The sequence below is a fragment of the Mesocricetus auratus genome, unplaced genomic scaffold, assembly GCF_017639785.1.
Source record: "Mesocricetus auratus isolate SY011 unplaced genomic scaffold, BCM_Maur_2.0 Super-Scaffold_100006, whole genome shotgun sequence".
Classification (NCBI taxonomy): Eukaryota; Metazoa; Chordata; class Mammalia; order Rodentia; family Cricetidae; genus Mesocricetus; species Mesocricetus auratus.
This window is the reverse complement of record NW_024429190.1, coordinates 99,027,016-99,050,545: the sequence shown is the minus strand read 5'-3', so window position 1 is coordinate 99,050,545 and position 23,530 is coordinate 99,027,016. Positions and strand designations below refer to the sequence as shown.

Genomic DNA, 23,530 nt, shown 5'->3' with positions numbered 1-23,530 from the left:
CTCTGTAGACCAGGCTGGCCTCGAACTCACAGAGATCCGCCTGCCTCTGCCTCCCAAGTGCTGGGATTAAAGGTATGCGCCACGATGCCCGGTGTAATATAAATATTTTTCTGCCATAGAGGTTTGCCAAAGGGGTCAGGCTCACAGGTTGAGAACCACCGTTCTAGAGGCCAGCAAAAGCGAGAAAATGGAGCGGTGTAGGCACGCTCTGCGGCTCTAGTACAATCGAGCTCTTGCCTACTGTTCTGGAAGCATGGGGCCTTTGGATTTGTCATTTTCCTGCTCAAGTCAGGCATGAGTAAAAGGCAGAATTCCCTGTTACTAGAGACAGTGATGACAGGAACGGTGCAGAGGAACCCCATGGTTTGGCCTGGGAAGAGGTGGGGTGAGGCTCAAAAGGTCAGGAAGCTTTGCCTACAGAAGCCCGTGGGCCATCAAGCCAGCCGATGGCAGCAATGGGAAAGTGGACAGCCTTGCCAGAATTTCTGAGTTGTCTATGGAAGTTGGTCATGTGTCTTTGTTTGGAATATTCCTGCTGTGTTCCCTTTGGACAACTCTAAAGAGGCATATAGACCAGTGGATCTCTACCGTGGGTGGCAGCCCCTTTAGGGGGTCAAACAACCCTTTCACAGAGGTCACCTAAGACCCTTGGAAAACACAGACATTTACATTGTGATTCACAAGAGTAGCAAATTTACATTTACGAAGTAGCAATGAAAATCGTTTTATGGTTGGGGAGTCACCATGACATGAGGAGCTGTGTTAAAGTGTCACAGCATTGGGAAGGTTGAGAACCTCTGGCGTAGACCATGATGTGTAAACAAGAGATGTTTGTTTCATAAGAAACATCCTAGAAGCTTGGGAATCAGGGTTCCGGCAGCATGGGCCTCTGCTGAGGCCTGGCTCTGGGCTACAGACAGAGCAGAAAGAGCTAGTGAGCTAGTTCTCAGGCCTCCTTCAAGAGGGCTCCATTCCCCTCAGGAGGGAGCATGTCCTTGTCCCTCCCGGAGTCCTACCCCCTATCGCTGTCAGCTGGTGAGTTGAAATGTCAGCACATGAATCTGGGGGAATACAGTCATTCAGTCCACAATAGTTTCTATGTTTCAAATGTTTGTCTCCAAAGTCTTTGGGTCGACACGGTACATCCCTGAACAGTAAGTACTAGGTATCTGGCCTTTTGTGGTCCCCAGTGAGCTCAGAAGGACTTTTCTTTCTGTCTGCTTTCTGAATTCCTGTTCCTCTCTCCTCTGCAGATCCCTCCCCAGCAAAGTCCCTTCCTGGGGCTTTCCCCGGCCACCCTGTGTGGTCCCGTGTCCTTTGGCCTCTCTGAGCATCTGACTTTTTCATCTCCTTCAAGCTAAACCACATGGGAAAGGGAGGGAAACTAAAAATCTCCTCTGTGTTGGCAGTCTCACGTCTTAGTCTTATCTGCTCAGTTCTTATAGTGACACAGTCAGCATCGTGCCGGGAGGGGATTCGGATAGATTACCAGCGTGCTGGTGTTAGGACGGCTAAAGTAACGGCCAACTTGTCACTTCTTCCTGTGGCGGCTCTTCCTGATAGGATGTGTTCTGAGCTGGAGGTCCCCTGGGCTGCACTGCTGTCTGCTGTAAATCCAGGTGGGCTCTGCAGCTCCTGAGGTTGGTTTGGGGTAACTCTGAACCAGGGTACAGGGTGAGACATGCCCTTCTACTGTAAGTAGGTTTCTGTCCACTCTTGAGATCCGACACTCAGTTGTTTTGTGGGAGCCATGATAAATGCTTTGGAGAGGGGTCAGATTCCTGACTCTCAGTGACCACCCCCTTTCCCCGACTTTCCCCAACCTGTGAAATGATGTGGATAGCAGCATCTGGACCAGGAGGGTAGCCCAACTTTCTAGGGCCTGGCTGAGTTGTAGGAGACCTGGTCTGTGACTCAGTTTCTGTCACTTTGCTTGTACCTGCAGATGCTGTCTCCTTCTCTTGGACTTGAACTTAGTGTTCTCAGAGAACCTGTCTCGTCTTTCTGTAAATGAGAAGCTGAGGTTCAGGGTTGGGAAGCTAGTTGCTCACATCTGGCAGTGTTGGGGCTGATGTTTGGCTCTAGCAGACGTAGGAGAAGGACATTGTTAGAGCGAAGTCATTATCAAGCATCCCTCCCTTGTGAGTAAGAAAGCTATACTGGTACTCATCAGCTTAGTGTCTGTGGTCCTGAGTTTTTCCTTAGATCCTGTGGGAAATTCTGTGGAGCTATCGCTGCCTGCGTTTTGAATGTTAAGGTCATTGAGGGGAGGGATGGTCCAGAAAGTGAGAGGTGAGAGGGTCTCCTGGCCATCCTCTGGGCTGTCCACAGTCTGAGCAGTCAGTAGCAGGTGGCTTCCTTAGGAAATCAGAGGCACCAGTTTGGCCTCTTTGGAAACTTATGTTGAAGGCAGGGCCTGGGACTTGGCTAGAAGCCTGGAGAAGCCAGCGTTGGTGACTGTCTGAAAATCCCTACACCCCATCATTGCTGTGCGGGTGCTGAGTTGATGCCCCTGCCTCAGGCCCCGAGGTGAGGGCAGAAAGCATCCCATGCCTCCCACTCTGTCCTCTGGTGCTAGCAGACCGTTCTGGAGCCAGCAGGTGTCTGTGCTACAGTGCTTACACAGGAGGCTCATGGGGTAGTTTATGTGAGACCAGCTATAGACTCACTGGGTAGGTTTATGTGAGACCAGCTCTAGGCTCATGGGGTAGGTTGATGTGAGACCAGGCTCATGGGGTAGCCACCATCAGAGAGTGAAGCAGCTGACTCCCCTGGACAGGAAACTGCTCACCAGGGACGGGGTCAGAAAACTGAACCCAGGCACATTCTTCCTTAACCAGTGTGCAGAAGCTAGTGTGGGTTCCAAGTAAGGACTCTGGAGTGGCCTGGCTGGTGTGGCCTGAGCTTTCCACTTTTCTAGCCTTTTTTTGGTAAGTCTCAAACAAACAAACAAACAAAAACAATTGTGTGTGTGTGTGTGTGTGTGTGTGTGTGTGTGTGTGATCAGAGTGAGGGGAGTGTGCCCTGAGATGGAATACGGAGACAATGTGAGGACAGCTGATGGTATACAGGAGGACTCCTATACTGCCTGCCTCTGGTGCCCAGAGTCCTATGTTTTCATGCTGTGGCATACCTGGACATCTCTCATGGACCCACCGGAAAGTCTCCTCCTGAGGTGTCAATGTCCCGGAGATTTGTTGCTCTTGGGATGCTCCTCCCACTGACCCTTTCCTCATACCTTCCATAACTCTGTTTTGGCAACATCAAAGGGCTGTAACAAGCCTTGTACGGTGTCATGGAGCTTTCTAGGTGATAGCTTTGCCTAGGGAATGCTTAGAGAGGATTCACGCTGGCCAGACAGGCTGGCTCACATGAAGTGCGGCTCTTGCTTGACGGTTTCATGCAGACTGTTGGCTTAGAAAGTCACCTGACCCTGCTTGGACAGGGAAGATTTACAGAGCAGCAATGGGTGCCCAGAGGGCACCACCAAGAATGTTGTCTTAATGGACAGCCTTGTGACCGTGATTCATTAGTGCAAGAGAGGTTATTAGTGGCCACAGAGATGCTTGGGTCTGTTCTGGGGAAGTGCTGACCACAGGTGAGCAGGCATTGCTGGGGGCTGGAGAGTCTAGGGCAGCAGAGGAAGGCTATGCCTGGAGTTGCTGAACTGCCCGGCTCGATGCTTCTAACCTGTCATTTTGCAGAAACAGGTAAGCCAGGAGAGAGTTTTCATGATTCATATTGTGCTCTGCCCAGCAGGCTTGCTCTGGCCTGGCCAGTGGCATCACAGTAGACCTTCCCAAAGGAAGTCACATCACCTTACTGCACACTAAATGCAGTCAACCTGCTGCTTTTGGGGATAAGATAGCTTTCTCTTTGAAGTAGGCATTCTGGAATACTGTAGTCTTTGCCATTTGAATTGTGTGAGAGCTCTTGCACACACACACACACACACACACACACACACACACACACACGTCTGACGATCTTTAACACTGTGGTGAAATTTTCCGTGTTTCTCCAAGTATACTTCCATTTTAAGTGACACATGACTGACAATAAATCACACAGTGTGTATTTTGGGGGGTCTGCTTTCTCAGGCTCAGTGTTATGCTAGTAAGGTTTAGCTGTGTAATTAGGTTTAGCTATAGTTTCTTTGTGACAGCCAATGTTCTTGAGAAGGTCATCTCTAAGTATAGTCTGTCTCCCCCTGCCCACAATTGTATACTCTTTCTTTTCTTGTCTGGATTTGCTGGTTAGAATTCCTGGTATATTAATTTCTTTTTATTTATTTGTCATTTTATTTTTAGATAGAGTCTTGCTATGTTGCCTCTACCATCCTTGAACTCCTGGGCTCATGCTCTCTCCTGTCTTTGATTCTTGAATATTCTTGATTAGAAGGGATGTTATCGGGCAATCCTATGCTATTCTGACTTTCTGAGTTTCGTTGAGATACAGTTAACATAACATGCAACTCATGGTGCTGCCCAGGCTTTACTCCAACCATCTTCCTGGCAGCTTTTCTCAGTTCCAAGACTTAGATCTAGACATTTTGAGGTTGCTGTTGTAGACCTTTAAAATGAACAGACTCATACAGTACTGCATCTCTTTTTTCGAGCCAGGATCTCACTCTGCAGCCCAGAACGACCTGGAACTCACTGTGTACCAGGCTGGCCTTGAACGCACAGAGTTCCACCTGCCTCTGCCTCCCCAGTGTTGGGATGGAAGGCGTGCGCCACCACACCCAACTCCATCTTCCCTTCTTGTTGATGTCCCCTGTCTTCCTACTCTTGATCCTCTGGAAAAACTCTCAAGGCCTTACCATCCCATTTACGGTACTTATTATTTACTTAACTATTTGTGGTGCTTACAACTGAGCCCGGGGTCTCACACACTAACCACGTGATCGACCACAAAGCTATAGTCCCAGCACTTGATGTTCAAGACAAGAGTTTCACACATGCTATGGCTCAGGTTGGCCTCAAACTCAAAATCCTCCTGCCTCAGCCTCCCAAACACTGGAATTACAGGAATGTGCCACCATGCCTGACTTGTCTTTATTTTTCAAGATGCCCTTTATCAAAGGGGGCTACTCCCTTCTTGTCCTGGTTTATTGTTTAAAAATCAGAGCTTCATCAGATGTTTTCTCAGCAGCTGCTGAAATGGTCCCAGGGTTTTTCTTTATGTTAATATGATGAATTATGTTGATTGGATTTTAAAATGTTAAATCAACTGCACATTCCTGAAGTAAACCCAAATTAGATGTGACATGTTATCCTTTTCATAGATTGCTGGATTTGATTTGCTAATATTTCTTTAGGCTTTCTGCATTTATTATCTTGAGGAGGTTGATCTTTTTCTTTGTCTTTCTGTTTATTTACAGTTAGCTTACAAAGTAGCAGGTCTCCTCTAGGCATTTTCACACGTAGTAGTTGGGTGGTGTCCCCCCCCCTCCCGTGATAGTGCTATTTTGTTTAGAATCACCTGTACTGACCTGCACAAAGGCTTCACGGGTTTACATTCTCATGAGCAGTGAATATTCGTACCTCTTTTCCCACATCTGTACTTGCTTAGCTTATTTGGTTAACCTTGCTTAGCCACATCTTAGCACACTTGTTTGTGTGTGTGTGTGTGTGTGTGTGTGTGTGTGTCTGATGAGGACTGGAGCCCATCATCCTCCATGGACACCAAAGTCTAAAGACACTGAGTCCCTTCAATAAAATGTCGTTGTGTCTATGTATAACCTGTCCACCTTCCTGCCCATTTTAAATCATCACTAGGTTACTTATGATCCTTAATGCTTTTTAAATGCTTGGTAATGGATGATTATAAGAAAAATGCCTGGGCATGTTCAGCAGAGAGTGTCTCTTCTGCTGAGTTCAGGAGCAGATACAGTGGGTTTATTATTTTACATAATAAACCGGACTTATTCTCTCACAGTTCTGAGGGGTGGTTGGGCTCCGGTGGGCGGGTCTGCTGCTTTTACTTGGGATCTTCCAGGAAGGAACAGGGTACCCCTTCTTTCTCTCTGCGGTTCCTCTTATTCCAGGCTGGGCTTGACTTTGGTGGTGGTAAGGGTCCAAGAGTGTAAAAGGAGTTGCCATGGTCTCTACATGAGCCCAGGATAGGTGCAATATTTGCCACATTGTAGTGATTAAAGCCAATCCCAGGCCCAGCCCAGACTTTCGTGAGGGAATTCCCCAGGGCTGAGTACTGGGGGCTAAGTTTCATTGAAAACTTCCTTTGGAGACCAACAACCACAGCTATAAGGGGTATATTGATCTTGTGACATGAATTGGGACATTTGTTTTTTAAACTCAGTTACTTCCCAGTCCTTACTATACACACATTAAGGGTTTGGTCACATAGGACTTACCCCTAGATCGGAGGTTCTCAACCTTCCTAATGCTGTGACCCTTTAATACAGCTCCTCATGTTGTGGTGACCTCCAACCACAAAGCTATTTCATTGCTACTTCATAGCTGTAATTTTGTTACTGTTACAAGTCATAATGCTAATAGCTGTGTTTTCTGATGGTCATGGACAACTCCTGTGAAAGGGGTGGAGACCCACAGGTTGAGAACCACTGCTCTAGATCCTTCTAAGACACTCACCTCTGCACCAGCATGGTCTTTGCAGAGTGGAAGGTAATGAAGCTTGGGTAAAGAGGGAGAGAAGGCCAAGGTACTCTGGGGGTGGAGAAAGGCTCTTTAGGAAGGTGTAGGGACAGTGATCTTAGCCCGAACTATAGAAACCTTGAACGCTCTTGTTCCTCATCCAGTATCGGCCGGCCACCTCGGACTCTGCTCTAACCCTGAAGCATCCAGCAATGGCTAGGCGTGTCCCTATGCTGGGGGTGCTGGAAGGCTGGGCGGCTGGGTATGGCGAGGGAGTTATGTATGAGGGAGTTATGTTGGTCATGATTCCTTGAGTCAGGTGACAGTTGAACAAAGGCATACAAAGGGAGACATGCAGAAGACATGTAAGGAAGGTTTGAAAGAGGTGTAGGAGATTCCTGGGGTGAGGATGTCCTCGGCAGAAAGAAGGCATGCAGAAGACACATGGACTGACAGCACTGTCTCCTTCCGGGGTCACCTATGAAAGGAGGCTCATCACGGCCACACATAGCCGAGCTCTGGTAAGTAGGCACGTCTCCGAGCCTGGCACAGCAATTCTAGCAACAGCAATTGCCTTTAGGGTCAAGATGACAAGGGGGCAGAGGTCACATTGTCTCTGATAAGAGCTTGGGTTTAGGTGTCTGGGAAAGAGGACCTTATGCTCCACAGATGTTTGCTCACCTGCAGGATTCCAGAATGCAAGAGTTTAGGGGAGCAGGGAGTCTGAGGGACAGAACGTGGTCATTCCCCAGGAGGAGAGTGATTGGATCAGACCTAGCTCCATCTCTGCCTGGTGGTTGTTTAATATTATTTACTATCAGTGCTAGCTTCTGGGACTGCAACCAGATAGCTGAGGTGCTAAGGGGAGAGAAGTCCATTTTAGCTCCTGGTTTCTGTAGTTTCAGTCTATTGTTTGAGCAGGGGCATGTAGTGGAGGAGGCCTGCTCACCTCATGGCAGCTGAGAAGCTTAGGGAAGGAAGAGCAGGGGTCAGGGAAGACGTGTCCCCAGCGGCCTCTCTTCTTCTCAGTCTCATTCCCTAAAAGCCATCTCAACAGCACCCTGGGCTGGGGGCCAACTTTCAATAATTCAGGGACCTTTTGGGGAGGAACATTCAAACTCCACATTCTAGAGGGGTAGAGAACTTGGCCCTCATGATTTGTAAGGATCCTCCTCGGTGAACATCTCTCCATGTAGCATCGGGGAAACTGAGGCCAGCAGAAGCCATAGTACTGCTCAGGGTCACAGATTACACCTGCCAGTGGCAGGCAAAGCCAGCGACCCATGTGTCGCTGAGACTCCATGCCAGCCTCCCGGATTGATTCTGTTTCTTTGACAGGCACCTGCTGTCATTTTCCAGTTTAAAACCTACAGTTCATTTTCTGGAAGTCATTTCCTATGGGTGCTGATGGGTTTGCCCTTCCTGCTAATCAATGGGGCCCTGGAGTGCTGGGAGTTGAGAGGAAGTGTTCAGCTGGTGCCAGAGGCTGAGAGAGGCAGCCAGGGGGAAAAACAACCAACGGGAAAAAAAAACCCAGCCCATACATGGCCCTGCATTCGCTTTGCCTGTGCTGCGGGTTCTCAGATCTGGGAGCTGCTCACGTATTTCTCTCTCTCTCTCTCTCTCTCTCTCTCTCTCTCTCTCTCTCTCTCTCTCTCTCTCTCTCTCTCTCTCTCTTTTAATTCTGGAAAAGCTTTCGGGTAGAAACAAGACACCTTCATTAACCCTGGAAGGACATCAGAAACCTGGTGGTAGAGTTGGTCCTTGTGCACGGATGTTTTCTGAATGAACGAGTGAATGTCGAGACATTGTGTTTTTATGCGGTAGCGGGCATTGAGGTAGTATGTGATTCGGACTTAACAGCACTAAAGGAACTTGAGAAAGTAGCTTCACGCTCTTGGTATCGATTACAGTGTGTAACTTTGCCGTGACTACAGGGTTTCCTTCCACAAGGAGGCTTGGAACCTGGGCAGTAAAAATCTTGAGACACTGACATATGCCAACTTTCCAGGAAGGACAGATTGTCCCTCTCTTTCTCCATCCCCCGAATATTCCTGAGTGTTTACTTTGCATGAAAATGGGACCATTTGGCTGTTGGTTCTGGGATCAGGGGTTGGAGAACATGCTTGGAAGCAAATGGACTATGGCATTGCCTCACAAGTCCGTGTGTCTCTGCTTTTGTTCAGCTTCTACATTTAACAAGAACGGTCAACAAGGAAACAGTGTAGCAGAACAGTACCTGCCACCGACCTCAGATCTCATGGCCCTTTAGGAGGAATCTGTGCTATTGGCAGAGACCAGACAGAGCTAACTTAATTTTTCCTGTCAGTCTCTGTAGCAGATCAATTAAGCTGCCAAGAAGATCAAATATTTCAGACTGTATTTATTACATTAAGTATTTATGTTCAGGCCAAGCTTTAAAGCATGATGTCATATAGGGATAGAGGCCGATTAGATTGGTTCAGCAGAATTTGTTGTAACTTAATGGAAATCTAATTGTATGTTTTAATTTAGTGTCCAGAGGTAGTATTTTCACAAACAAAACAATTCTCAGGCTGTGTTTAAGGACCATGATGGTGTTTCTGCATGATGGTGGAAGCTGGTGCTGGAGGGAGGGAGGTTTTGGGAGTTGTTGCAGGCTTGGGGGCTTCTTGGGTCCTATGTGAAAGGACTTACTGATGCCAGTTCTCCCTGAGTGGGAGATGAGTGGAGTGTTCGTGGATCAATCTCATGGTGCATCCTCAGCTTCATGTCTGTACTAATAGTCTGGTGCAGCAGGAGGCCATTAGCCTACCAGAGTCTTTGCTGGGAGTTGAGGACATAGTCTATTCCTCTGCAGCTTAAGGTGATTTGAGCAACATCTGTCCCACTGTCTGCATGGGGGCAGACAGAAAGTAGAGACCACTAGAAGTCCCGGACTCGCAATACCTGGTCAGCTTAGGAAATACAGTACTATGCAAATAAAAGATGACTCATAACCGGCAAACAGAACCAATCACTTTGTTTTGGTATTTGTGCAACTTCTTTTTACTTGCTTATAAATTTAAATTTATTATTAAAATTAATACATATGTTTCTAAAATTTTTAAATGTTATAAATCTATATGTACCTGTGATACAAAATCAACATGCTGTACTTTTTTACAAATACTCTACATGTATGCTATTGGCTTCCTGTAACTGAGGGTTCTACACCTACAGATTCAACCCCACAGAGAAAGAAATAGAACACTGTGTTTATACTAGCATGCATAGACTTTTTTCCAGTCATTGCACAGTAAGTATCTAGCACAATTATCTTCACAGAACTTACATTTTGTTAGGTGTTTGTTACAAGCTATTTATCAATGATTTAAAGTTTAGGGGACAAGTATTGAAAAATGACAAACATGCCACTTTATTTAAAGGGCTTGAGCATCCATGGGTTTTGGTATTCTTAGAGGCTCCCAGTACCAATTCCCCATGGATACTGTGGACAGCTCTGTGTGTGCTTTTTTCTTTTTCCTTCCTTCCTTCCTTCTTTCCTTCCTTCCCTCCCTCCCTGCCTCCCTCTCTCTCCCTCTCTCTTTCTTTCTCCAGTCTATGTATCATGTATGCATCTATCTATCTATCTATCTATCTATCTATCTATCTATCTATCATTTATCTATCTATCTATCTATCTATCTATCTATCTATCTATCATCTATCATCTATCTATCTATCATCTATCTATCTATCTATCTATCTATCTATCTATCTATCTATCATCTACCTATCACCTATCTTCTGTCCTCTTGAGCTCCTGTATGACACGGAGAACTCTTCCCTGTGAACTAACTACCTTTCAAAGGCTCTGCTTCCCTGCACCATCACGGTGAGGGTTAGGATTTCAACATACAGATTTTGGGGGCTCACATATGTGTCAAAGCTGGACCACATTGACTTCTTGCCCCTAACCCTACTTTTAGTTTGATGTTTAGTTCTTGCCTTTTCATGGCGCTAGCCTTCCTCCTACAGTGCAATTTCAACACAGCAGCAGTGTGTTTTGTATACGATACTGACTCGTAGGCCTCTCACAGTTCTCATTGCCACGTGCCATGCTAGAACACCTTCTTTTGTAGAGAAGTTAATTCTCGGTCCAATCACGATGATGGATTTTAGTAAATTAAGAATGAAACAAACTGAAGAAACACAAAGGCTGAATGATGACCTCTCCAGCTAATCCCTTCTGGCTCCCCAGGTCTGGAAATCAGGAGCTTTGAGGGTTAGTTTTGTCTTTCTTCTCAAAACCCTCATAACAGAGTGGATATTCTATCTCTGGGTCAGATGGACATATCGGTGGAGGGATAAGCATGACCGTCCCCAGTGCAGGGACTGTCCCCAGGGCAGGGTAGGGAAAGTACAGATGGGAATGTCGATCCAGTGCAGCACCTTGACGTCCATCTCCTGTTCTCGGGGACACCAGAGCAAGGTAGGCCGGTTAGAATGGGAAACTGGAGGAAGCCACAAGCTGGGACTTTTAGTTGGCCTCTGTTTTTTTTCGGGATTGTGGAAGCTACAGCCCGCTTGAGGACTTAGCACCCTGCTTTCTAGGCTAGATCTCAGCGGTAACTTATGAAGTGGAAGCGAATTGAGAAGCTTGAATGATGGAAGGTCTTGGAGTCATGATGGTGCTGGGTTTAGATTTAGATCAGACGATGGTTGGTTGAAAGGCGCACGGCACATTCGTTTTCATTCTCGCCTTCTGGACGGTGTTCACAGAACTGTCTGAGGGTTTAGCCACTTTCTTGTAGAGCAGGCTGCCTGCTGAATGTTGCTGCCAAATTGTGGGTTAATGCAAGCGTTCTGGGTGGCCAGGCTCAGCCGGACACTGGGTGGGTTGACTCTATTAGGTGCATTTTCAATCTTTAATTTTTCAACTGGCATTGGGCTTATTGGGGGTGTGTGTGAGCCCATCACAAACAGAAGAGCATTTGTGGCCCTGGCTGGCTCACTGGGCCAGGGTCATACTTCAAAAACTACCTGCAGCCAATTCACCAGGTGGAGAGATGTCCTTTCATCCTATGGGTTTCTGAACCCAATGATGTCTTGATTTTGCTGTATGCATTTTCCAGATGTCTTTGTCACCTCTTTGATGCACTAGAGAAGAATGCTGAGCCTCTCTTCCAGCCAACTCGATGTCACTGTCACTAATAGTCACAAGTGTGACGTGGATTTCAAAGCTTCACACAACTTCATTGTGTGTGGCTTGCCAATCTCTGTTAATGACAGTTTCAAGCCATCTTTTTCTAAAATTAAAAAACTATGCATACACATACATATATATGCACATACACACATATATGTACATGCTTGTCCATATATGTGTGCACACTGACTTGTTCAGGAGTGAGTGGAAGTCACTCTATCACTTTACCGCAGTTTTTGAGACAGGGTCTCTAACTGCACCTGGAACTTCCCGTTTCTACTGAGGCCTCAGAATCTGCCTGTCTTTGCCCCCAACACTGAAGTTACAGGCATGTGTCACTGAACCAAGCTTTTTTGTGGGTTCTGGGATCTGAACTCAGGTCCTTATTCTTACTCAGCAAGCGTGTTACCCAGGCTCCCTCCCTAGTCCTCAGGTAACCTTTTGCCTGGCTTTCCCAGGACTAAACGGCCCTAGGTTGCCATGTGTTTTGAGGTGCTGCTTTGTAAAGCTGCTTATGTAATTTTGTCTCCTCTTTATTACCTACACCAACATGTTTGCTATCAACATTTGTTTTTCTATTTGTGACAACCTTCTAAACCAGACAATTTTAGCCAGGAACACACATCCAGGAATGCCGAAGCTCTTGGTAAAGGTTTTGAATGGACTTCTCCTGAGCTTTGTATGGGTTTTTGTCAGGGTTTTAGCTGATGGAGGACTAAAGGCATGGCATGGCCACCCAGGAGAAATAAGATTCCACCCTCATCGTTGGTGTGGATTTTGCCTCTATTAAGGCAGCTTATGATATTATGGGGTCACTACAAGCTTCCTATGAAGTCACATTGACAATGTACTCACAGACAAAACAGGTTTCACTTTGGACAATTGGATCATTGGGCCCAGATCACGGATTCTGCACGTCTCCCTGTTAAATCCCATCCTGTCTCCATTGTCTTCTGCCTTGCTTGTGATGCTATCACATAGACAGTCTCTCTCCTGTCTGTCATACACAGCTCCACCCTGGCTAGTCACGCCTTCCACGCTTATATTCAGGGCAGGGCAGGGCAGGGCAGGGCAGGGCAGGCCAAGGGGACGGCCCCTTTTGGGGTACCTCATTGGACATCCTTCTTTCCGCCAAGGCTTCATTCCTCAGCGTTCCAGTATGGGTGATTCAGATATGTGTGAGTTCAGTTAGGCACCTTGACCCTGATGGATGCCTCTGTGGTCAGTGTTCATCTCAGAGATGGTGCCCTACTTCATGGTCTCATCTTTAGGTGTGCACCAGCTTGACGAAGGTTTACAAACCTGCAATGTAGCCTTAGTCAAAGATGCGCCAAGCCAGCAGGGTTGAGGGAGTTAGCTAGTCGGTGTGAATCTGCATGGCTAGGCAGGTAGGGAGGTCCTCAGTCACTGTAGGAAATGGAGAAGAGTCTTAGCAGCCTCTTGTGGTCCTCATCATTCTGGACCAGATGGACCCATCCTTTGACCCAGTGTCAGTTTTTATTTATTTATTTATTTTGGTTTTACGAGACAGGGTTTCTCTGTTTTGGAGGCTATCGGTCCAGCCTGGCCTCGAACTCACAGAGATCTGCCTGCCTCTGCCTCCCAAGTGCTGGGATTAAAGGCGTGCCCCACCAACGCCCGGCACAGTGTCAGTTTTTAAAGTTTATTTTTAATTATGGCAAATTGCACTTAGCTAACTTTATTATCTTAGCCACATTAAAAATGATTTATTTTGGCTGGGCAATGGTGGCAGTGCACACCTTTAATCCCAGCACTTGGGAGGCAGAGGCAGGTGGATCTCTCTGAGTTTGAGGCCAGCCTTGTCTACAGAGCGAGTTCCAGGACAAGCTCCAAAGCTACACAAAGGAACTCTGTCTGGAAAAAGGAAAGACTTATTTTCATTAACTTAATTATGTGCATGTATGTCTACAGGAGGGGTACATGCATTTGAGTGCTATGGTCTTAGAGGCCAGAGGGTGTCAGTTCCCCTGGAGTTGGAGTTTCAGGTGGTTGTTAGCCACCCGATGTGGGTTCTTGGATATGAACTGGGTCCTCTGCGAGAGCATTTTGTGCTTTTAACTGTGAAGCCAGCTCTCCAAGCCCTTAACTGCGGTTAAATGTGCTTTTCAATGTTGTTAAATATGCAACCATCCCTGGATGCGCAGAGTTCCGCACTCCTCCATTCAATAACTTACAGGTAGAAACTTGGATTGTGGGGACCCAGGCACATGGATTTTTTCCTGTGATTATCACCTAAATAATACAGTATTACAACTACTAGCCCAACGCTACAATAGCCCAGAGAGGAAAGAATGTCAGAGGATGCTCATGGGTTCTGTGCAAACACTTGCCACTCTCTTATAAGGGACTAAGATCCTTGGGCTTTGGTGTTGTAGGTAGTCCTACATGAATGCTGAGAGATGGCTGTTCATCTTTGAATGCTCTTCCTCTCAGAAGCTAAAGCCGTACAATTAAACAGCAGCTCCTTGTTCCTGCTCTCCCCAGACCGCTAGAGCTGACTTTCTGCTTTCTGTCCCTATAGATTTGTCTGTTACCTTAACTGGAATCTTACAGTACCGTCTTCCTTGTCAAGTCCTTGGGATCCCTTCTTGTAACATGGGTCAGTCAGTGTCTCTCTTGCAAAGAAGCATGTCACTCTGGTGTGTAGCAGTTTTAATCATAGGGTCCTCTAGAGCCTTTGACTTCATTTGATCCTCAGTTTCCCTATCTGTCTAGGCTGGGGTGAGTGAGAACCAGGTCACAAACTGGGTCCTAAATTAGTTTTCTTCATCTCTAAATCTGGTGTTTGAGGGCCAGGACTGAAGTTATTGGAGACTTTATTGGGGCCATTGTTGGTGTCACCTAGGGTGTATAGACTTTGGCCTCAGGAGAAGCTTTGTCACTTCTATATTCTACAGAAGGTAACTGTCACCTGAGTCACAGAGCATCTAACTCACAGGACGCCCTGGAACAAGTCCTATCCTGTGACAGAACTAGCCTTCCTTCGGTAGCTCAGCACAGTGACTGCTGGGGCTGAGCCTGCAGAGCCTGAGGCCATGGCTCCTTCCAGGTCCCCGTCTACTCTCTGGGACTTTGAGCTTGTGTGTGGCCGGGGCTCCCTGCCACCTGGCCTCCTCTCAGCTGTGCGGGGCCATCTCCATCCTTCTCTCTTTTTGCCATCCATTAGCAATTTCAATGAAGGTCGCGATCATTATAGAAAAGTGTAAACAATCCAAACAGAAAACCACAAACTCTTTGCTATCCTTCTCCCCAGAGGGACCATGATCCTTAGTATTTGGTTTCTTCACACCTTTGGTTTTCATAGACAGCAAGTGCCTTGTTTGGAAGGGGACTTGGATGGAAGTTGGCCTCCTAGGGGAGGTCCCCAAATCATGGTGCCAGCAGCACAGACATCCTTCCCAGCAAAAACCGAGTCCCTGCAGGGACGTCTCAGTGTGATGTGTATCAGCGTACCACCTTGTCCGTGTGAAGCCGCTGGGGACAGGGAACATGCAGGACTCAGAGCCTGGTCAGATGCACCTCAGGTTAGAGACCAGCCAGGCAGTCGGCGTTGGGAGAACGGTTCTCAGAAGTCCCTTGTGCACTTGGCCTTGGTGCTGTGTCTCCATCATCTTGGTAGCTCCCGCCTGAGTACAGCAGGTCCTCGTTTAAAAACCAAGGCAGGAAGCCGCTGCTGCATTCCAGCCATTATGTTAAGACTCAGGAAGCGGCTGCTCCCACCTCTGTAAGGCATAGAACCTCTGACCCTTTATTAGGAGAGGGCAAGGAGGGACATTCACCCCTCTCAGGGGCCGTACTGGTGAGGAGAGGTAATGGGGAACGGGGCCAAGGGCATCTTCTTGTTGCCTTTGAGCAGGATGGGCAAAGACGGGCAACGTCCTTGAATATGCTGAAGAGGAGGAGGGTTGCCCGGCCCGGCACTGGGAGGCAAAACTATGTAGGCCTTCTAGCTGCCTGTATAACTGACATTGCTGAGGCTAGCCCAGAGGCTGGTCTCTGTGAGACACCAGCCTTCATGACTTTGAAAACAAAGTGGCATCGTATCTGGATTATTGCTCTGAGGTGGCCTGAAGAGGGGGACTTCAAGCCATGCCAGACAGTAGAAAGTCAGCTCATAAGCTGATGGGCGTGTCAAAGATGGCAGGGGAATCAGGGGCACAGGGGACTCTGTTATTTCCGTGGTTCTCAGCTCTGGCTTGGGCCCCTTCAAGGACTGCAGTGCAGTATCTCTTATCTTTGCCAGCCAAGAGGCCACAGTGAATAAGAATGAAAATCCATGACATGGGTCTGGGCTGAATGTGTTTCCAACAACTACTTCAGGGCCCCAAACCGAAGTCCTTTCAGCCTGGGGCCATAGGAGTAGCCAACAGCTCTTTTCATTAAAGGGCTAGATCCAAAATGACTTAGTAAGCATTATGTCTTCTCGGTGGCTTTCCAGGCATTTGGGAAGAGTCTCAGTTTAAGTAGCTAACACCTGTAATGGGCTGGCTCAGCTTCTCCAACTCTGCGGGAGGGCACACCCCGCCTTCATTCTGTATCCCGCGTGGGTTTTCTTCCCACTGGTGTGAACCCTGCAGAATCCCCTTCACAGAGATTTGATCTTCTCGAATGGGATGTATTCTGGTCTCATATGGAAGCTGTGAGTGGTTTTGAGTTGACAGAGTGGTTGGGCACCCAGCAGAGCCTCACAGTGAGTTGTTAAGGGTGACCTGGCGCACGGTCTGGGAGTGCGGGGTGACTTCATCAGACCCTCAGAACAACTCTGTGATGCATATGCATTGTTCCATTTCACCCAAGTAGAGGTCAAGGTCCAGAGAAAAGTAATGTCGGACTGAGATAATACAGATGGCTGGTGAGAGACGGCCAAGTCTGACCAGGCCTCCTAATGTGGACAGCTCTCTGGACCACCGACTGGATGCTTAGAGTCTTGCATCCTTGGGGGCCTGGGTTTTGTCCTCAGTCTAGTATCTGGAACCAACGGGGATCAACATCCCTCTTTTGGGGGGGGCAAGCCCCTCCCCAGCCCTAAGAAACAGGGCATGGACAATGACAGAGCCTCTTGCTTTCCTTCCTTTAGGAGGCCCACTCTGCTCTTGCTGTGTCCCAGACCCCATGGGGCTCTCCTTCCTCCCCACTTATGGCTGCCAGAGTAACCGCACCGCCAGCGTGGCGGCCCTGCGCATGAAGGCCCGCGAGCATTCAGAAGCTGTGCTGCAGTCAGCCAACCTCCTGCCCTCCACCAGCAGCAGCCCCAGCCCCGCCTCCAAGCAGGCCCCTCCGGAAGGCAGCCAGGACAAGACCTCCCCGACCAAGGAACAGAGTGAGGGAGAGAAGAGTGTATGAGAGTCCAGAGTAGCCCAGCCTGGAGCCCTCCCCACCCCTGCTTGCCCTGCGGCTCTGAACCACAAGGAGTAGCCACCTCCTCATGGATCTGGCGGGGGAAGTGAGACCTGCAGCCTGGAGAGTCGCTCTAGAATTCTGCCGGTGGGCTGTGGTTGTTTCTGGCTTTTCTTGGTGACAGTTCCCAACGGCACTTAGTGGCTCTGGAAACTGCTCTGTGGTGAGGCCCTTGTGTGGTTTTTTTTTTGTTGTTGTTTGTTTCATTTTCCAGGCAAAGCAGCGTTGGGGCAAAGCGTATTTATTTGTTCACCCCATCACCCTTCTTGAGCCATCTGGGGAGGACTTGTCACTCCAAGGACTGTGGCATGAGTCACCTCTGAAAGATACCAATGGGGGACATCTCATGACAAGAAACGGGACAGCCACTCTCATATACTGTAAGGACCACAGAACTGGTAGAGGAGCTACAAGTTCTTACTCCCCTCAGTCAAGACTGGCAACAGCCCCCCCCTCCCCCTTCTGTTGTTTAAAGTGTTAGCTGAGGTTTTGGTTAGGAAGTTCACAGTGGTCCTGACGGTGGTGGATTCCCTGGGCACACCTGGCTGGTCCCAGTCACACATCTTGTCAGCGCCGTGGCCCCGGGGGCTGCTATCTTGATACTGCGGTGTGCAGCAAGCGTGGGTGCCCCGTGACTGGAGTGTCCACTTACGGGCCCTGCGTCTCTACGGAAGAGCGATGGGAAGGCCACCAATTCCAAAGCAGCTTTGTGGCCTACAAAAGGACAAGAGGCCCCTGAAGAGGGAGGAGACCCCCAGGGAGGCCCCCCCGAAATAACTCACGCACAAGTGAACTGCCCTTCGTCCTGTCCCCGTCATGTGGAGGGGGAATCTGCGGGGCAACAAGACAGGACTGGGCGATGTGAGACCCAGGAAGGTGGCTCCTTGTGGTGGAAGAGAACAGATTCCCAAGGGCCAAATTTCACAGAGATTTCTGCCTCATCCAGGGTGGCTGTGTTCTTTCACGAGGATGGCGACCTCGAGGAGACCAAAGGGGAGAGCGCGATAGCATGAGCCCTGCCTGTCCCCGTGTTGGAAGGGTGGTGGTCTTTGGTGGCTTTTGCTGCTGCTGTTTCCATGCAAACAGTTAACTGCTTTCATGAAGGCTGTTTCCATTTCAGTTGTGATAGTCGAAAGGCTTTGCATTCAGGCCCTCTGCCTCTCCCTCAACTCTGCAGGAGCCCCTGCCCCTGTAATACTCCTAAGTGTATCGTGCCTCACTTACGAATACTGCAACACAGTTGGTAGAACACACTGTCTCCTTAAAAAAAGAAAAAAGAAAAAAAAGAGCAGATCCTTGTTCCTGCTGTATTTTGCTTGTTGAGTACAAAGATGAAGTGATTTGCCAAAAAGCGGCCAAGTCGCTTCCATTTCCCTGTAATTACGAAGGTTTGGTTGAGCAATGTATGCTCCAGCCCTTATGCGCACTAACTCTTCAATCTAATTGTTTGATTAAACTCGTATTTCCTCCAGAAAGGTGCATAAATAAGTGAACTGTTGGGCAAATTAAGAATACTTAACAGCATTGCATCCGAAAAGTAGTTATGCTGATTAAATTTTGTGTCCTTGAGGACTTTCAGGAAATTACTTTTGATCGTCAATAACACAATTAAGTAAACTACACACACATTAGCATGAATAATTGATAAGAAATTATGTATTACCACGAAGCACTGATTTAATAATTCATGACGCGACACTCCAGTGACTGTGCAAAACTGGATAACATTGAAAAGTCTGCCTGACGTTCTGGAAAGAAAGGAAAAAAAAGCGAGCGCCAAACCTCTGCAGAGATCTCTGAGCACTTAGTTTTGTTGTACAAAGGGAAAAAGTAACCAATGCATGATATTGTTTCTGTTCGTTTAAACATCTGAATAAATTTAGACTTTAAAGACTGACTTCTCTTTCTCCTTCCTGGTCCCTGGTCCCTATGCTTCCGGGCTGGGTGGAGTCTGTGCTCCCTAATACTCCGTTTTTTTTGGCCAGCGTGCAAATGGAAATGGTCTTACTTAGAAGCCTCAGGCACAAGAACCTTTTAGCAGATGCTGGGGCTGGTTGGAGGCCCCGGCACAATCGCGAGCTCTCCCTCAGGTCTCTAGGACTCTGGCCACCTGCCCCACCTTGTCCTAATCAGGGCCATCACTGGTGAAGTGCTCTTTGGGGCAGTTATAGTTGGAGCCCCTATGGGCTGCCCTGTCGGCAGAAGTTCCTAATGTGACTATAAAAGACATCCAGCTTTGGTCTGGAAAGGAGGTTCAGGCCCCAGGGATTGACTGATGATTGACTAACAACTATTACTAATTTATTAGTTGAAACATTCCAAGAGCATATCATAACGCACTGCAGGCTATGGTCATAGAGCTTAGAAGCCGCGGCAGCCATGACAGGGGCAGTGAGTGGTCAGCCTTGGTCAGCGTGACACCCCAGGAAGCAGAGCACTAGGTGGGTCACAGGGAGTCATGGTGGATGACCTGGGCACAAGACCCTGGGCCATTCCCAGGGGGCTCCCTCCCTCCTTCAGTTTGCATTTTATTTAGGAATATCCAGTGCAGGGTCTCTCAGCTGGGTAGCAAGAGCTCTGCTAGATACCACTGTCTCATTGGCTGGGAACTTGACAGGGCTTAACGAGTTACACCGTCACAACCCACCCATAAGGTAAGTACTGCTTGAGTACAGCCCTAGCTGAAAGTCTAAAGTCCAAGATCTTCCGAGACCCCAAAGCTCGTGAGCGCTGACATTACAGAAGTGGAAAATTCCATTCCATACTTCACACACAAAATCATTGGAACAACTATGTATAGGTTATGTAAAGTGTTTACGGAAACACCACCCCATGTTTTTGGTTTGGCTCCTTTCCCCAAAGCATCTTTTATGTTTATGAAAAAAATTTCCAATATCTGAAAATGTCTCAAATCTCAAACGCTTCCGGCCACAAGCATCCGAGAGTCTTTTCCCATCTAAGGGATATGAAGACTGAGGGCAGGAAGGTTGGACAGCTTTTCTAAAGTGACATTTCCTGGTGAGGTTTGGTGGCAGGAACAGGGGACACACAGCTGGGCTTCGTGGCCCTGCTCCTGTCACTAGGGCAAAGGTGGTCTGTGAGAGCAGGGGAGTGGCAAAAGGCAGACAGATGGCCAGTAGGGCAGCTCTGCCACTTTGCTTGCTGCCGGACGACGCTGGCCGGACGGACACTGGCCGGATGGATGCTGGCCGCACGGATGCTGGCCGGAGGCTTGTGGGAAGGGAGGAGGCCACCCTGGGTCTCCTCCCCGAGCAGAGGTCAGCCATTCCTCTGGTTTTGCCCCTGGGCCAGTGCCCTGGCCTCCTGGTGTGTGCACATCTGTCTGTGCGCAGACCCAGCAAGGGATCCCCAACCCCAGGGAGTGAGAGCTCCTGGGCTCCTCAGATGGTTTTTCTGCGGTGTTTACCACAAATTAGGCTGGGACTCAACCAATATATGAGATGAAACTTACTGGCTTCACTAGAAAACGTAAAACCCTTGCCAGTTCAGAGTCTTGCCAAGGCACACATTTTGCATGTTTGAAATCCCAACTCTTTTGGCTGTGTGGCTCTGACAAGTCCTCAAACCTCTCCGTGCTTTAGCTCTTATGTAACCATAGCAACGGGCTTTTGGGGTGTTTTGAAGGTGATGGTTGGATACACTTCTGGGTGAAGCCTGGTGTGGAGAAAGCTCAGTGTGAAGGCTGGTTCTCTTCTACCATGCCTCCCAAGTATCAGGGCCTGGAAGGTGTTTCTTAGCTGGAAACCTCATGCCGGGAAGGAAAGGAAGAAAGGGGGAGAAGGAGCTCACCAGACTCCTTCTTCCTAGTGGAATTCATGGAAGAGCAGGACTTCCAGAAGGGCAGGACTTGCAGCTGACCCTCAGCACTGAGAGGTGGGAGCTGGGTTCTGGGAGGATGCAGATGCTCTGGTCCACGGCGTTGAGTCGAGTAAGCTGACCAGCAAGTCAAAAGGATAACAGGCAACTTCACATGGCTCAGACCCATCCTGGATTTCAGGGGGACAGGCATCAAGAAGCAGGCAGTTGTGACTCTCTGCAGAGGCCTCTGATATCCACCCTGGGTCACACAACGCTCTGTTTCGCCTCTCACCTGTCTCGTTCACCTGGGCATTGACTGGCCCATGGTAGTTTTGGAGCTCCACCTGGACCACCTGGGCAGTTAGTGGAACTGATCAGTACGGCCAGGGCCCAGCAGATCCGCTTGGTTCAGTGGAATGTGGTCAATCAGGGCTGCCCAGGTTCCTTTCGCCCTACCCGAGGGCAGACAGTTCCTAGGGATCTCGATGGGGACAGGGAGGGGGTGTGCATCTCAGGGTAGGCTGTGTCAGGGGCAGGGGAAGGGAGAGTTGTGGTGGAAGGAACCACCGCAAAGGACCCATTCCTTAAAGAGATGAGAGTTCACTTATACAATGGAATTTAGAGGCCTCCAGATGCAGCTCACGGTGCTGGCCTCAAATGCTTGAAGCCCTGGGTGCGGTTCCCAGGGCCGCATAAGAGCAGGTGTGGTAGTGCGTGCCTGTCCAGCTCTCGAGAGGCGCCAGCCAAGGGTCAGGGCTTCAGGGCTGCCCCAGGCTCCCCTCCACGACACAGGAAATCTACTCCCTCAGAATTCGGCACTTGGTATTTTTTCCTAGCAGGACTTGGCCGCTGCCACAAATCCATACAAGGCTCATGGACTCTGTGGCCACACAACACCCAGCTGTTCCCATGAGCTGTTCTCAGCCGCCACCCGTGTCCAGATGGCCCTTCCAATGACAACAACAACAAAGCTCTTGCGTACAGGGGTGGACCTATGGAGCCCAGTACCACCAGCAGCTATTCAATAGAAATCTCGTGTGGCACACTGGGCCGGCATTTACTCTGTCCTGAGCAGTGGCCCATCATCCCTCCCAGTATGAGCTGTTCTCCCTACAAAACCAGGCCATTCCATCTTCTTGATTCAGAGAAATGTCCCTTGTCCCAACCCTACCCCAGGACTCCCCACTGGAGTTCCCATAGACATTAGCGTACCCACAAGACTGTGTCGGCGTGGGGCTGGGGAAGTAGGTCAGTTCTGGGAGTGGGTACTACCTGTGTGACCTTGGGCAACCCAACTCCCTGTTCCTCTCCTATACCTGTGGAGTGACTGTTATAACCCTCATTCCCAGCATGCACTGCTGTGAGGAGCCAAGGAGATGATGAAGGTGCACGCAGCCTCCGAATGGGTCTCGGGAGGACAAGGTCATTGGCAGCTGACTGCACTGTCTGAAGCTGCCTCCTGCTGCTTCAGTGTGGCCTGGAGAAAGCAGCCAGCCTAGGACTGGAGAGGAGGCAGAGCCAGGAAGTGAATGGCCCAGGCTGTCCCCTGGGCTTTGCCTGCCTTGAGCTCCCCCTCCCCCAAGGTCGGGAGGGGCAGGCAGAGGGGCTAAGTGATTCTGTAATGGCCGCATCTGTCAGCAAGGGCCAAATGGGTTTTCCAGGAGTCGGTGAGCTAATGACTCTGCAGCAGGAGAGTGGGTGATCGTTTCTCCTAAGTGGGGCACTTTATCTACAAGAACGGTAGAGCGGCAGAGCCGCGCGTGGCCCCAGGCTCTGTGACTTCAGAACAGCTGCTCTGCCCACAGCCTGGAATTAGCTCCTGTTCCTATAGGCTTGTCTCACACCTGCAGCCAGAGGCCAGTCTGCAGGTGGCAGTCAAGGTGGCTAACAAGGGGTGATGAGTAGGATAGCAGGGATGGCCTGAGCTTGCCCCTTGACCTCTCCAAGTCTCAGTTTTCCCATCTGTGAGATGGACCCACGGAATGCATCTGGAGGTGTGCAAACCCTGTGCATGGAAATGGTGTGCCACACACTGTGCAGTGGGTTCTGCCTCCAAGGGTTACAAAAGCAAAAACAAACAAACAAAAAAACCCCTGCTACTTTCCCAAGGATTGAACGCACTAGAACAAAACAAAATATCTTTATTTATTTCATAGTTTCTTTAAACCTTAATCTTATTTTGTATGCACACGTGTGCCACTGCTCGTGTGTGAGTACAGAGGACAATTTACAGGAGTTCCAGGGATTGAACTCGGGTCCTCAGGCTTGGCAGCACGTGTCTTTACCCACTGAACTATCTCACCGGCCCAATATTTAGTTGCTTTTGGGGATAACATATGAAGAAACTGGTTTCATTATGGCATTTGCATATGTATGCACTACTAGACTCTTCCTAAACACTCCTGCCCCTACTGTCCTCCCCCATGCCCCCCAGTCTGCAGGGTTCCCTCTTCTCCATGATAGCACCTCCTCTTCCCCGATGATAGCACCTCCTCTTCCCCGATGA

At 48.9% G+C, this 23,530-nt stretch overlaps 1 protein-coding gene across 1 annotated transcript in view; it reads left to right on the top strand.

Moving 5' to 3' along the window:
• The window catches only part of Drgx (dorsal root ganglia homeobox), a 29,713-nt gene extending 10,635 nt beyond the window's left edge, over window positions 1-19,078 (top strand). Inside the window, exon 6 of the mRNA XM_040747736.1 lies at window positions 16,886-19,078. Within this exon, the coding sequence (XP_040603670.1) occupies window positions 16,886-17,151 (266 nt within the window). The 3' untranslated portion in view covers window positions 17,152-19,078. The remainder of the gene's footprint in view (window positions 1-16,885) is intronic.
• The last annotated feature ends 4,452 nt before the right edge of the window (window positions 19,079-23,530 follow it).